General features: G+C 35.3%; 1 protein-coding gene across 1 annotated transcript; it reads right to left on the bottom strand.

The window, feature by feature from the left end:
• Nucleotides 1–8,934: 8,934 nt before the first annotated feature.
• Nucleotides 8,935–12,216, bottom strand: LOC148955793 (protein argonaute-2-like). Its single transcript, XM_089107909.1, has one exon. The coding sequence runs from the start codon at nucleotides 12,214–12,216 to the stop codon at nucleotides 8,935–8,937; it is 3,282 nt and encodes a 1,093-aa protein (XP_088964035.1).
• Nucleotides 12,217–16,006: the final 3,790 nt, after the last annotated feature.

The following is a 16,006-nucleotide window of genomic DNA, read 5'->3' as shown; positions in this document are numbered from 1 at the left end:
ACGTGATCGTCTCTTACTAGGTTGCCAGCTACCGCTGCAACCCGGATATAATATAAATACTGTAATCTTAACTATAGTGAAGTTGCGTATGCAAGTTAGTATAGGGAAGAGTTCGATCTTTATTATAAAACTTCATAGTAATATCCAAAAGAAATGTTGCATGTTTAGTGAAAAGCTTCCAAGGTATGAACCGGCAACTGTGGAACAGTTTATAGATGTAATGGGAAATTTTATAGATCACTGTGAATATATGGAGGCATAATTGTTCTTTACTTAGTTTCAGCTTTAATTCGATGATCCAGACTTTATGTACTAACTACATCCAAAGACTATGACGTCATTGATTAATATTGTATATAAAAAATTAAGTTTTTCGTAAAAAAAATTAATTAAAAAAAAAATTAAGTACAAATAGCGCTAGATCTAGAGATTTCCTTTAAAATGAGCCATTGAACAACTCTCTACGATGTTCCAGTGCCAAGCTATTTGTGGAAAAGAAAGAAAGAAAGAAATATCCCGTTTGTGGAGAATAACGTGGTTAAAGTCAATTTTCTTGATTATCAAGCCAATATATTTTCTTTGTTATTCAAGCCGCAGGGCGGTAAGTTTCCTTTATAGGGGTTTCGGACAAGGCGGTTCTAATGGTGTACTTTTTGTTTTGATCTGACTCTGTTTTTAGGAGTTAGGGGTTTTTATATTTCTTAACATTGGACGTGATCGTCTCTTACTAGGTTGCTAGCTACCGCTGCAACCCGGATTTTAGGAGTTATGGGTTTTTATATTTCTTAAAATTGGACGTGATCGTCTCTTATTAGGTTGCTAGCTACCGCTGTAACCCGGAAAATTGCAGATCCACAGGTAGATATACTATTCTACCCTTAAGAGCGTCAACAAGTTCTGTTCTAGGTCTCTTAAACGCGGTCACTTGCCCTAATCTGATGACCGTAAGGCAAGGCATTACAAATTGAATCACTGGCATTTCAAAATTATTTAGACACTTTATCCATGCCGGTGTAATAATAAGAGACTAGCCTCAAACAATCAATTAGCTAACTAAATCAAATATATGTAATAGTTTTGTGTTCCAATGATCGTCTTTTAATGGAGAATTTTAATAAATTAACCTTAAATATAACTGTACTGGCCAATACTCTATAGTTAAGTGCCCTGTAAATTTTAGTATAGGCAAGAGGTTGTTATTTATTATCAAAATATTGGAGGTGATCGTCTCTTACTAGGTTGCTAGCTACAGCTGCTACCCGGAAAATACCCCTGGAACCACCGTATATCAGTTATTATGGGCGAGAGATCGTTCTTTACTGTACATCATTGTGATAACACATCTCGCTGTTTTGTTTGATTACTTCTCGATACGCCTGGTTGGTTGAATACCTTTGCTTTTTTCTTTTCAAGTTACTATCTCTGTTGTTTGTGTAATACTGTTTTTTCAAATTTCGTATAGCTTGCTTCGATCTAACCATTATTCTAATCAAGAATGAGAGAATTTACATCTTTGTCGTTCTTAAGTAGTAATTATGACATCACGGCGTAATGATTTTATTGACGTCATAGCGCAATATTATTTCATGACGTCATCAGAAACAACAATATAATTTCGTGTTTTTCTATTCACGTCATAGCTCTAATATCCCGTTTGTGGAGAATAACGTGGTTAAAGTCAATTTTCTTGATTATCAAGCCAATATATTTTCTTTGTTATTCAAGCCGCAGGGCGGTAAGTTTCCTTTATAGGGGTTTCGGACAAGGCGGTTCTAATGGTGTATTTTTTGTTTTGATCTGACTCTGCTTTTAGGAGTTAGGGGTTTTTATATTTCTTAACATTGGACGTGATCGTCTCTTACTAGGTTGGTAGCTACCGCTGCAACCCGGATTGCTAGCTACCGCTGCAACCCGGATGATCGTCTCTTACTATGTTGCTAGCTACCGCTGCAACCCGGATGTACTTTACGGGTTACAAACCAAAAAAAGTTTGGTTCCAGGATACAATAATAAATTTGAACTGAGATAAAAAAAATTTTTCTTCCAGGAGACAAAAAGCAAAACTAATTTTAGAATTTTCATTTATTTTTGTTGTTTAAATTAAAAAATTACTATTACTGATTAGGCATCATAAATATTTTTACAGTTTACATAATAATTTTAGCGATTAAGCCAAAAAAGAAAATTTTGGTTCCAGGAGTTTCGGTTACTATTGAGACAAGTAGCTATTATTACTATAGAGTTCATTACCATGAACTGTTTTATTGCTTCAAAATTCAAATATCTTTGAAAAGACTGCAGTATGAAAATACATCAAAAATGCAATTTTTTTGACAAAATTGATTCTACTTTAAAAAGTATTTTATTTTTAATTACAAAGGTGACTAGATGTTGCAATTGCCTTTAAAATGAGCTATTATACAACTCTCTATGATTTTCCAGTGCCCAGCTAGCTGAGCAGGAAAAAAAAGCGGAAAGAAAAAAATATCCCGTTTGTGGAGAATAACGTGGTAAAAGTCTATTTTCTTGATTTTCAAGCTAATATATTTTCTTTGTTATTCAAGCCAAAGGGCGGTAAGTTTCCTTTATAGAGGATTCGGACAAGGCGGTTGTAATGGTGTACTTTTTGTTTTGATCTGACTCTTTTTTTAGGAGTTGGGGGGTTTTATATTTCTTAACATTGGAGGTGATCGTCTCTTACTAGGTTGCTAGCTACCGCTGCAACCAAGATAATGATGTACTTTTGTTTTGATTTGACTCTATTTTTAGGAGTTTTGGGTTTTATATTTCTTAGCATTGGACTGATCGTCTCTTACTAGGTTGCTAGCTACTGCTGCAACCCAAATTCACATATATATTATTTATGAGAGGCAGCCTGGCCGAGTGGTCCAAGGCACTGGTGTTAGCCACCAGTCTCTTCGGAGGCGTGGGTTCAAATCTTACCGCTGGTATTACGTTTGAAAGACTGCAGTGTGAAAAGACATCAAACATGCAGTTTTTGGTGGAAAAATTTATTCTCTTTTAAAAATAATTTATTTTAGTTACTATAGATTTTTAACCCAGTTAATTTCCTTTAAAATGAGCTATTGAACAACTATCTACGACGTTCCAGTGCCAAGCTATCTCTGGAAACCAAGAAAAAAGAAAAAAAAAATATCCCGTTTAGGCAGAATGTTGTAGTAGCTGCCACTTTTCTTGATTTTTAAGCCAATATATTTCCCTTGCTGTTCAAGCCAAGGGACAGCAATTTTATTATACAGGGTTTTCGGATAAGGCGGTTCTAATGGTGTACTTTTTGTTTTGATCTGACTCTTTTTTTAGGAGCTAGGGGTTTTTATATTTCTTAACATTGGACGTGATCGTCTCTTACTAGGTTGCTAGCTACCTCTGCAACCCGGATGATTAAGGTATTTTTCTAGCTTTTATTGAAATATTCAAACTATTGCTCGGATACCATGGATATTTTTGCAGTTTACACAAGCTGCAAAGAACGCACAGGCTGATCTTTGTAAATTGAGAAAAATTTTACGAATGTTTTACCGGGATTACGAAAAATATTCAAAATTAAAGATTAAAATTATCTCTGAAAGAATAGATTTTGTTTTATAAGTCAGCTAGAGATGCTTTCGCAAAACTTCATAGTAATATCCAAAAGAAATGTTGCATGTTTAGTGAAAAGCTTCCAAGGTATGGACCGGCAACTGTGGAACAGTTTACAGATGTAATGGGAAATCTTATACATCACTATGAATATATGGATGCATAATTGTCCCTTACTTAGTTTGAGTTTCAATTCGATGATCGAGCCTTTATGTAATTCACTGTAAAATCGCTGCAAACCGGATACGGCAACTCCTTCGATACGAAATGCCTGACTGAAGAAGAAAAAAACACATTGTGCCCACATCGTTCTTTACTCGGGCAGTGCTAGCGCGCTGCCTATGATAATAAACTGATTACACACAGGAAAAAGCCTACGGCTTTTTCTTCTTTGAAATAGTAAGAGACGAGTCTCAAACAATCAAGTAGCTAGCTAATTCCAATGTATGCAATTGTTTGTTATTCCAATGATCGTCTTTTATTGTAACTAGCTTTCAGCCATCTGTACAGCCATGATACTTATGGAAATTACATAATCCCTATTTATGTTTCAGTTAACAAGGGCAAGGTGTCGTTCTTTATTGTAATTTCACAATAATCCAATTCGCCAAGGTAGAAATTAACCACAATTTTAATGCTATATTATTTTCAAGGATATCAAAAAGAATTTGACATAATTCAATATCCGTCGGATAGAGCTTGCAGATATCAGGGTGACATTGACAAGTAACCTGCTGCCAAATTTTTGGTTTTTAATGTTTACTCAGATTGTTATAGGTGACTTCAGCCATCATAATTTCCTCGTCAGATCTAGTTTCAGAGCATTTTTCAATAGTTGTCTCGTACTTTCCAGGACAGTTTGTTCGACTACACAGAGCATTTTTTTTGCCAAATATTCAGTAGAACTAAAAGAACTGTTTAAGACACAATTAGAAATACTTTTTTCTTGAGTCGGTGTTCCAGGAATTTGTTCTAAATCATTAGTCTTACAAACACATATACTAATAACCCTAACAGGCTCGTTTTCACCATAATTGAAAAACATTGCTTTTCCTTCGCTTCTGATAGGTATGCTTGTATATATATTTTTATTGCTGCTACATAAACTGCAATTGCTCCTTCCAAAATTAATATACGAATTTTCTAAGAAGTACGCCTCCGTATATTCACTGTGTTGTCGAATATTTTCCATTGCATCTATAAACTGTTTCGCAGTTGCCAATCCATGACTTGGAAGCTTTTCATTGAACTGACAATATTTCTTTTGGATATTACTATGAAGCTTTGCCAAAGCATTTCTAGCCGACTTTTCAACAGCATCCGCTCTTTCAAAGAGAATTTTAATCTTTAATTTTGAATACTTTTCGTGATCCTGGTAAAACATTCGTAAAATGTTTCTCAATTTACGAAGATCAGCCTGCATTTTTGCCATCTTCTTGTATTTCTGAATGTAATTTTTTCCTTTGTCCTTATGCGTTCTTCGGTGCAACCTCGCAGAGAATTTAATTTTTTCATTATAGCTTTTGTCACTCCAGTATCTACCCATTATTCTGAGAGCAACTTTTTTCTTATTTATTTTTCGGTAATCTTCATCATTGTGATAACGCTTCTTGATCTTTTGTCTAGCCTGCTCAATTGTTGCTTCTCTATAAAGTTCATCATTTTGATGAAGCTCCTTGATGTTTTGTTTGGCTGTCTCAATTGTTACTTCTCGATACACCTGGTCGGTTGAATACCTTTGCTTTTCTTTTTTCTTATATTTGATTCGGCAATCTTCATCATTGTGGTAACACCCCTTGATCTTTTGTCTGGCTGTCTCAATTTTTGCATATCTATAATCTTCATCATTATGATAACACATCTTGCTGTTTTGTTTGAATACGGTTCAATACCTTTGCTTTTTTCTTTTCGAGATACTATCTCTGTTTTTTTTTGTAGTACAGTTTTTTCAACTTGCGTGTTGCTTGCTTTGATCTAACCATTATGTATTCACGAATGAGACCATTTACAGTTTTGACGTTTCTTATATAGTAATTATGACGTCGCGGCGTAATAATTTTATTTCATGACGTCATGGCGCAATGGTATTATTTCATGACGTCTTCAGAAACAACAATATAATTTCGTGTTTTTCTAATCACGTCATAGCTCTAATATAAAACTATGATGACATTCATTATTTATCTAGTAGGGTGTCAGACAAGGTAGTTCTAATGATGTACTTTTGTTTTGATTTGACTCTATTTTTAGGAGTTTTGGGTTTTTATTTCTTAGCATTGGACTGATCGTCTCTTACTAGGTTGCTAGCTACTGCTGCAACCCAAATTCACATATATATTATTTATGAGAGGCAGCCTGGCCGAGTGGTCCAAGGCACTGGTGTTAGCCACCAGTCTCGTCGGAGACGTGGTTTCAAATCTTACCGCTGGTATTATGTTTGAAAGACTGCAGTGTGAAAAGACATCAAAAATGCAGTTTTTGGTGGAAAAATTTTTTCTATTTCAGAAATAATTTATGTTAGTTACCATGGATTTGTAACCCAATTAATTTTCTTTAAAATGAGCCATTGAACAACTATCTACGATGTTCCAGTGCCAAGCTATCTCTGGAAACAAAGAAAAAAGAAAAAAAATATCCCGTTTAGGCAGAATGTTGTAGTAGCTGCCACTTTTCTTGATTTTCAAGCCAATATATTTCCCTTGCTGTTCAAGCCAAGGGACAGAAATTTTACTATACAGGGGTTTTGGATAAGGCGGTTCTAATGGTGTACTTTTGTTTTTATCTGACTCTTTTTTTAGGAGTTAGGGGTTTTTATATTTCTTAGCATTGGACGTGATCGTCTCTTACTAGGTTGCTAGCTACCGCTGCAACCCGGATGAGAACTCAAAGAGGTGAGAAGCCATACAAGTGCAATAGGAGAACCCACATCGAGGAAAAGCCATTCAAGTATAACGTATGCAAGTACAGTTTTAGTCAGAAGAATACTCTTGCCCTACACATGAAAACCCACACCGGTGAACATCCATTCAAGTGTAACATATGCAAGTGCAGTTTTAAAGACAAGAGTTATCTTGCCATACACATATGATATAGACACGGCATGTGAATATAAAAAAATACCAAAGGGTTGCTGATAATAAAAAGCTAAACTTTACTTCATAGTTTGAATAAGACATGTTCAGAAATTTTGAGAAAATTCAGGATTTCAAGGGGGCCAGGCCGAAGCCACCTTATCTTTTCCAGGAAGCATATTGTAAATTTAAAATATTTTAGATATATTTGTAACCAAGACATGAGCAAAAAAATGACAAAATTTTTAAGTCCGGTTCAGAATCGCTAAAGTTCTTATGTAAACTGCAAAAATATTTACGGTGTCTGAGCAACAATTTTAATGTTTTGAACCAAACTATAAGAATACCTGAGCCAAGTTTCTAATAAAATTATCCTGGTAATTCGTTTTCAACTATTTTTTCGATTTAATGATGGATTTTTCAAATCTTAGAATTATCCGCTTGTAGGAGATTTTTCGTTATGCCCAAATCGAAAGGGCTTGACTCATATTTCTTAAAGCTGGTGAGACTGTTGCCTCTAGTCTATCTTTATCCTTTTTCACATTTGAAAAACCTTTATGACCTGCTTTGAGGGAAATCATCCATGAATGGAACAAAAAATGTGTCATTGGCTCTAGCTCAGAAACTATCTAAAATAACAAGTTTATTTATATACAAAAAATTAGATGATATGACGCTGCTCAAGTTTTAAATGGGGTTCGTTGGTTTTGGTAAGCTTTTGCAGTATTTAAGCACATTCTAGCTACGTAATTTTGCTATGAGTTTTCTCCTCATCGTAACATGATATTTACAGGCATAGATATATAAAGAGATGGAAGTAAAAAAAAATTGTCTTCATTAAGGTTTACCCAATTCTTTCGACTTCCCCTTAAAAGTTACAAACCTATCAGAGACCAAAAACATTATGGCTCACTTACCGCCATTATAAGAAGATGGTGCCAAAATGCATAGGCATCCACGTGGCCGAAAACTTATAAAATTTTACTTTCAAGCTGAATGGACAGACTAAAATATAAAGCCTCATTTTTCTATATTTCAAATCTTTTACTCTTTTGGTTTGGAATGATAAAAAACCATTCCAATCTTTTTTAACACCCAGGGTACATATGTGTTTTTTGATCCACATCGGTAGTTCACTAGGAGTAGATTAAAAGTTTAAACCTGACTCCGAAAGCCGTGCCCAGGATGTTGAGGACGTGCTGTTCCCGTCATATGACGGCACAAAGTGTCTATTGATTTATCTTGTCACTTAAAAGTTATTAGTTTGTAGGTTTTATAGATGCTTATAATGCAAAAGTTTTTGGGTTGAATTAATAAAAATCAATTCTAACTTTCCTTTCTGCCCTCTCCCACCAAGTTGCCGTGCTCTTCCTGAGACAGTGCAAATATGCTGTCTTTTTAACCTCGTACATAGCATCTTTTGATTTACCTTACCATTAATGCTGGAATGAATTCTAATTATCATACGGGTTTGAAAAAAAGACGCCGTTTGTGGAGAATATCGTGGTTAAAGTCAATTTTCTTCATTTTCAAGCCAATATATTTTCTTTGTTATTCAAGCCAAAGAACTGTAAGTTTGCTATATAGAAGTTTCAGACATAGTGGTTCTAATAGTTTACTTCTTGTTTTGATCTGAATCTTTTTTCAGGTTTTTACTTTAGTTTTTACTATGGGGCGTGATCGTCTCTTACTAGCTTGCTAGCTAGCGCTGCAACCCGGATTTTAGTTATTATGCCATGGTTTGTTCTTTACTTGGTTTCAGCTATCTCTACAACCATGATCTCGATGAATTTTTTATAATCCCCAGTTAAATGAACTAAATCGAGCTTTTATGTAAAACCTGATTACAAACAGAAAAAAGCCTACGGCTTTTTCTTATTTGAAATAGTAAGAGACGAACCTCAAACAATTAAGGAGCTAGCTAAGTCCAATGTATGCATTTGTTATTCCAATGATCATCTTTTAATGTAAAAGTTTAAATTTAAAACAGATATCTCCTCTGGTTATTTTAAATTTGATCATTTTGTCTTTCTGTGAAAATATTAACTAAATACAAAACAGACTGGACCACGAGTTTGGACACACACGACTAAACCGAATTTTAAATTATCTTCATTAGCCTAATTATTCACAAAATCAGCCACTTTCCATCACATTTTTCCCCTAAAGAACCTACTTCTCTATACATAAGAATCTATGACCCAGCCTAAAATACATAGGCTAGAATACAGACACACGCCAAATTAATGAAAGAATGCCATCTTCAAACATAGAACATTGGTCTTGTCCTGGAGGAATTTTCCAGCATTTGCGTTTGCTGACAAGGGTCTTGAATTCCCCTACGCATCATGCTGTCATGATGATGTCTTCCCCGAAAGGCAAGTAGGTGAGCATAATAGCTCGGTGCCGGATTTGATACTGAACGAGCACAACGAACGTACATGTGACACATATGGTAGGTCAGCATCTGAAGATCGTTTGAGTTGAACTCGTTCTCGTCAAAGAGAACGTAATAATGAGTGGGGCGACTTGTACCTTGTATACCCTCATGGGAACAAATGAAAAAATCAAACTCCTGTTTGTGCGTAATCAAGGTGTCCACGACTGTACCCGGTGGAACATTTTGACCTCTTCCAACGGTGGGTTCACCTGGCTTTGCGAAAAATCGGGTATTGTGGCGTTTTTGAACAACTATAAACGTAATCGGGGGTGAATAATCTGGACGCATCCTTCTACAAGCCTTACGGATTGCGTTGAATTCCCATCTGAGGATATCTTGAAATTGACCTTCAGATACACCGTCCCTGAAGAAGATCAGTCGAGATGGCTCTGCGTGGGGATTGCTTTCGCGGTACCTCATTAGTAGTTTCACCACTATTTCTTCCATCTCATCAATGATTTCTCTACCAGGGTCCTGAGCTCGAATTTCTCCGCAGTACTTGAGGCCAAAGGCGTCAATGCTGCCAACCACAGCGGCAATTGATGGTTTCGGGTTATCGACTCTAAATTCTGGAGCGGGATGTGACACATCAGCACCAATGATCATAACTCGCTCTTTCAATATATTTGGCAGGCTCTTTTTGTGACTTGGGTTGGTGCTTAAGTAGGTGTTGGTGCCGCCAAGTTTAGAATTGATTTTCAATAGGAGATTTCCAATAGTGGCATCTTGGCACTTGGACACGTTACTCCTAACTATACACTGAGTTGTAATTGATAAGTTCAAGTCACCAATATATTTGATGTCCTGATAAATTTCTGCTCCCTTTTTTGGTATAATAACGAAAACGAAATTCAGCTTATTATTCATTTTTTGATATCCATATAGAGCCTTTTCAACCTCTCCAGCATTCTCATGACATATATCAAAAAAACATTGGTCGTTTACAACCATACCAAAGGACCTTGCCATTATCTTAAGTCTTTCAAAAAACTTTTTTACATCTATGTCCCTGGTCCTTGAGACGTCCAAAACTCCCCAATGTTTGAGAGTAGCAGGGAACAGAAATTGTTTATTGCGCATGTCCCATTTGCCATCTCTCGGGATCACCTGTTGGCTGTTTCCAACTTCCAATCTGGGAGCTTCTAAAATTCGACCGTCAACCTGAGTCATTTGATTTGACATTAAAATTCCAAAGTTTTTGGCCACAGGGCCACACTCTTGCATTATTTGAATTGCGCCATCAATTCTATGTTTCCTTTCAGCCGGTGGTTTTGCTGCAGCTTTAATCATTTCACTTGTCTGGGTGTCATTTAGCTTACCTCGCATTACTTGACCAGGCTTGATTGTACAGAACTCCATTGGCACCCTCGATAGTTTCTGGGCACTACCCACCCACAAGCAATGCAAATGAGGATATTGAAGCTTTGTATTATAATGATTCCTGAAATACTCTTCGACAGTGACTAAACCACCATCAGAATCAAACTTAGCATTGGTATCATTCGCAGGAGAGAGCAAACCATTTACTTTGTAATCTCGTTTCATTGCTCCCACTTGGAACCGCACTTTCACGCATTTCATGTATCTTTCAAATATTCTCACTTGTTCGTGGTTGAGACGAGGTGGGTCCAAACCCTGGTTAAGATGGAGTACGTCATACAAAACATTTATAACTTCATCTACCTTGTAAAAAGCCTTCTGTGAGGCATCCACATTCAAAAACAAGTGGGTGCCCATTCGGACACTTTGAAAATGGCCTAACCACACAACTGCACCATCACCCAGTTCTGTGAGCATTGGCTGTCTCATACTGAACAACGACCTTGTCACCGGAACATATTGCATGTTATAAGTTTGATGATATCGTAAAACAACGTCCAGACAGTGTATTTCCTCTTGAGGTATATACACGCTCGATCCTCTTTGTATATACGCAGCAATAGTGTTGAGATCGATCTCAGCAGCAATTTTAACAATGACCTCAAGTTCCCTTTCTCTATCTTCGTATCTAATGTTCACTGGAAATTCTTGTTTCCCAAACTTCAACTTCCTGCATGAGTACATTGACTTCATACCATCGAAGACACAACAATCTCTTGGGAAGTGTTCGGTGAAATTGGTATGCGAAAAAACATGGTGCATTGTCACCCTTCGTAGACCCTTATTTGGCATTGGCTTTCCATTTTCGTTGATTTCTACGTCGTAGTGGTATGCCTTTTTTGTGCCTTTTAACTCCAGCTGGAAATGATTCACACTCAGTCTAATTTTCTTTCCCCAGGTACCTCCACCATCAGGTTGTTTACAGGGTTGTAGGTACGAAAACTGCTCTTTCTGCTTCTGGAACACGCCTCTTCCATATACAGTCTTCTCACTGCTGAGTTCTTTTTTAGTCACTTGAGGTCTCTGCTGTGCACTTCTTTGCGATGACGCTGATGCTGGAGACGCGGCTGCAGACGCAACAGTTTCTGGACCTCGTCCTTGAACCTGAGGTCTGGCTTGAGGGGCCTGCGGGGATAGACCTGGAATACTTGGCGCTTGCATGGACCTCGCCGGAGAGGTCTGTGGGGGCAGACTAGGGATACTTGGGGCTTGCTGCTGAGGCTGATTTGTGGGTCTTGGTACCCATGCTGATGGAGATCCCTGATGTTGCGTATGTCTAGGTCCCCAACCCAACAGCGGTGACTGCGCCTGTGAAGGTCCTTTTCCACATGCAGCAGGTTGTTGTTGCTGTGAGGTTACCCCTGCTGACTGTTGTGGATGGATTTCTGGCTGACGCTGAGCTCCCTGCTGAGGTCCTTTGCTGAATGCACCTGGTTGTTGTTGTGGGGCTCCCCCCCAACTATTTTCATTCGGTTTCTGATCCGCTTTATTTTCCTTTGTTTCGGGTTTAGTATCTTCTCTGTCAGTGCTATTGTTCTTTTTTACAGATTCTTCATTCTGTTGCTTGAACTTAGTTTTCGGCACATCTACTTTAGGTTCATCATTTTTTGCGTCTTCTTTTATTTTTTTGTCTTTCGGGTGTCTTTTAGTTTTGATTGTCTCCTCTTCAGTTTCTTTATTATCTTTTATTTTTTCTGTTTCGGGATATATCTGACTTTTCGACATCAGTTCTTTAAAGTAATCAAACGCTTCGTGTTTAGTTCACGTATCAAGTAACAAAAACCTAAGAAAAAATAAAACTAGTTTTAAAATTTTCAGATAATTTTCTAGTTTATATTAAAAGATTAAAATTATTGCTCAGATACCTAAAATACTTTTGCAGTTTATAGCTTTAGCGATTCTGAACTGAAAACTAAAATAAAATAAAAATTATTTTTTTCAATTTTACTTCACGTTACTAATTACGTTATATATGGTTATTAGTATACAATCGGTACTAAAAATTACTTCATTTCATGTATTACGTCATATATGGTTACGATTGCTTAAAAAATCAAATATCTTTGAAAATATGAAAAGACATCTAAAATGCAGTTTTTTTTGAAAAAGTGATACTATTTTTATTTTTTTTGTTTTTGATTTAAAAAGGCACTAGAAATTTTAATTTGCGTTTGAATGAGCCCTCTTGCAAAATTATAGGACCTCTGGGTCGATGCGATCACCCCTGGGGAAAAGAAAAAACACAAATAAACACGCATCCGTGATCTTTCTTCTGGCAAGGTTCTCTGATACGCTGAATATGATGGTGGGATTTCATCTTAAGATTCATATTCTATTCTATCTCTCTTAACTTTTGATGAGTAAGATTAAACTTGATGAAACGTATATATTTAAAATCAGCATAAAAATCAAATTCTTTTGATGTGTCTACTGATATTAAAATTCCGTTCCTTAGAATTTCGGTTACTATTGAGACGATCGCTCTTACTATACAGTTCGTTACCACAAACTATTTGATTTAATATAAATAAAATACGTGTCAAGCATCAAGAACTATCTAAAATTGAAACTAATTTTAAAGTTTTCAGATATTTTTTTGGCTTTAGTTAAAAAATTTAAATTATTGCTCAGATACCATAAATATTTTTGCAGTTTACATAATAACTTCAGCGATCCAGGAAATACAATCATTTTATTTAAAATTTTCATGAATTACTCTAGTTTCAATTCACCAATCAGATTGTTTGTTAAAACTCTAAAGGAATTACAATATTTTATAGAACTACTTTTTGTTAATTACAAAAGTACGTATATTAGGAACTAACAAAAAATAAAACTAATTTAAAAATTTTTAGGGATTTTTCGGGTTTTAATCACAAAATTTAATTTATTGCTCAGATACCATAAATATTTTTAAAGTTTGCAGCTAAATAAATTGTTTAATTTAATATTTTCAAGAATTATTATAGCTTTAGTTGAAAATCAGATAAAACCCTAAAAGAATTACTACATTTTACATAAATATATCTACATGCTTTTTATAATGTTAAAAATACTACTTTCATTTTTGTATCCAATAAGATATTAATAACATTAGCTGCTAGAGTGCTATGGAAAATGGAGTTTTTGGTAAAAAAAATGATTCTATTTTAAAACTATGTCTTTTGTAATTACAAAAGGCGCTAGATGTATCAATTTCCTTCAAAATTATCCATTAAAATACTCTCTACGATGTTCCGGTGCCAAACTAGCTGCAGAAAAACTGAAAAGAAGAAAAGAAAAAGATACTGTATATGAAGAATATCTTTCTTGCAGCGACTTTTCTTGATTTTCAAGCCAATATTTTTCCCTTGTTGTTCAAGCCAATGGACGGTAAGTTTCCTATATAGGGGTTTCGGACAAGGCGGTTCTGATAATGTATTGAAGCAAAAGAAAGACCCCATGAATTTTGTAATTCTTAGGTATTTTTCTGGTTTGAATTAAAAAATTTTAAACTATTGCTCAGACATCATAAATAATTTTGCAGTTTGTAGTTAAATTAAATTAGTTTATTTAAAATTTTCAGCATTTATTCTAGTTTTAGATGACAAATCAGATTTTTTTTTGCGTCGAGTAGTTAGAACGTAACAAAAAACAAAACTAATTTTAAAATGTTTAGGTATTTTTCTGGTTGGAATTAAAAAATAAAATAACTGCTTAGACAACATAAATATTTTTGTAGATTGCAGCTAAATAAAGTTATTTTGTTTGAAATTTTCAGGAATTAATCTGGTTTCAGTTGACAAATCAGATTTTCTGTTAAAACCCTAAAACAATTACTGCATTTTACATAAGAACCTCAAAAAATCTAGTAGCTAGCTAAGTCTAATGTATGCAATAAAATGTTTTTCCAAAGATCGTCTTTTAATGTAATACCACGAACTGTTTGACAACCCAGATTAAGTAAACCCTGATTACAAACAGGAAAAAGCCTACAGCTTTTTCTTCTTTGGAGTAGTAAGATACGACTCTCAAAGAATCAGGCAGCTAACTAAGTCTAATGTATGCCATGGTTTGTTCTTCTAATGGTCATCTTTTAATATAATATTATTTAAAATTTTCAGGAATTATTCTAGTTTCAGTTGACAATAAAGATTTTTTTTTTCAAGGAACGGAGCAGCTAACTAAGTCCAATAAGAGCGGTTTTTTCAAAATTATTTCTATTTTAAAAAACATTTTATTTTTAATTACAAAAGAAACTAGATGTAGCAATTTCCCTTAAAATTAGCTATTATATAGCTCACACAGCTTACACAGCAATTTTCCTTAAAATGAGCTATTATATAGCTTACACAGCTCTCTATGGTTTTTACAGATAAACTTTGCACAGTTTACTATACGTAAACTGTCCGAAGTTTACGTATAGTATTTGATAGTGGGAAGTGAAGAACGTGTTCCTTACTATGTTTTACCAGATGCTGTAACCACAACAACATGAGAAACCATTTTGAGAGGAGGCAGGCGATTGAGGCTATTCATTAATGATCTGTATTTCTACTGCTTTTAACCTCTGCATTGGTACTAATTTGGCTTTTGAAACTTTCCTGTCATGTAGGTTTGCCATTGTCATTTCTTCTTTTAAATATATGATCAATATTTCAGTTACCAAGGGCTAGAACTCGTTCTTTAATATAACAAACCGGATAATCTTAATGAATTCATGAGCTAATTTGACAAGGCGTATGATACTAGGGGCAAAGTTGTTCCTTACTATAAACCTCAAAGAATCAGGTAGCTAACCAAGTCCAATGTATGCGATGGTTTGTTCTTCTAATGATCTTCTTTTAATATAATAGTTATAATGAAAAATGCGGATCCTCTGTACTAAAATTTTAACTGCCTCTATAACCCTGATAATGATGAAACTTACATAATCAAAATCTATAATGAACTGTATCGATCCTTTATGTAATGCCGCTCGTTACCACGAACTGTTTGATAATTACAAACAGGAAAAATTGTAGCGATAAAAAAGATAGACTGGGTTTTAACTGTGGTAATAAAGATTTACCGCGTCAATGTAATATTATGCTTTAAAGCTGTGAACTTACACCTTATAAGTTCTTCGATAGCGCCACTTATAGTGCTAAAGATTGTTCCATCGAGGCTTGCACCACGGCAATGGGGAGTAATGTTAAGGGTTGACAGCGCCGCCCGCTGAAAGCGAGAAAACAAAATACGTAACTATAAAAGTAACCTCTTTTCCTTGGGTTATCTCGAAACCAATTACCTCTAATGTTATGTAGAAATCAGATTCCTGGGAGTACTACCGTTGGAGACATACGAACTAATTACCTGCTGTGCCATTAGATACAGACATATAAAATAAAACACAAATAGAAAAGTAATAGTTTTATTGAAACTTACATTAGGTGTACAACAGTGCTTCGCTTCAAATTGACAACGACAGAGGCAAGGATTAAATTGGCTCTCAAAAATAATGATGATGGCAATAGAGACAATCCATAATTGAAAC

Source organism: Artemia sp. Qi Xiang Cuo, chromosome 2 (genome assembly GCF_049724085.1).
Source record: "Artemia sp. Qi Xiang Cuo chromosome 2, ASM4972408v1, whole genome shotgun sequence".
NCBI classification, from domain to species: domain Eukaryota; kingdom Metazoa; phylum Arthropoda; class Branchiopoda; order Anostraca; family Artemiidae; genus Artemia; species Artemia sp. Qi Xiang Cuo.
This window is presented reverse-complemented; position numbering and strand designations above follow the sequence as displayed.

Bases quoted from the DNA above. Each gene is read 5' to 3' on its own strand.
- LOC148955793 (XM_089107909.1), bottom strand. From the start codon at position 12,216: ATGTCGAAAAGTCAGATATATCCCGAAACAGAAAAAATAAAAGATAAT.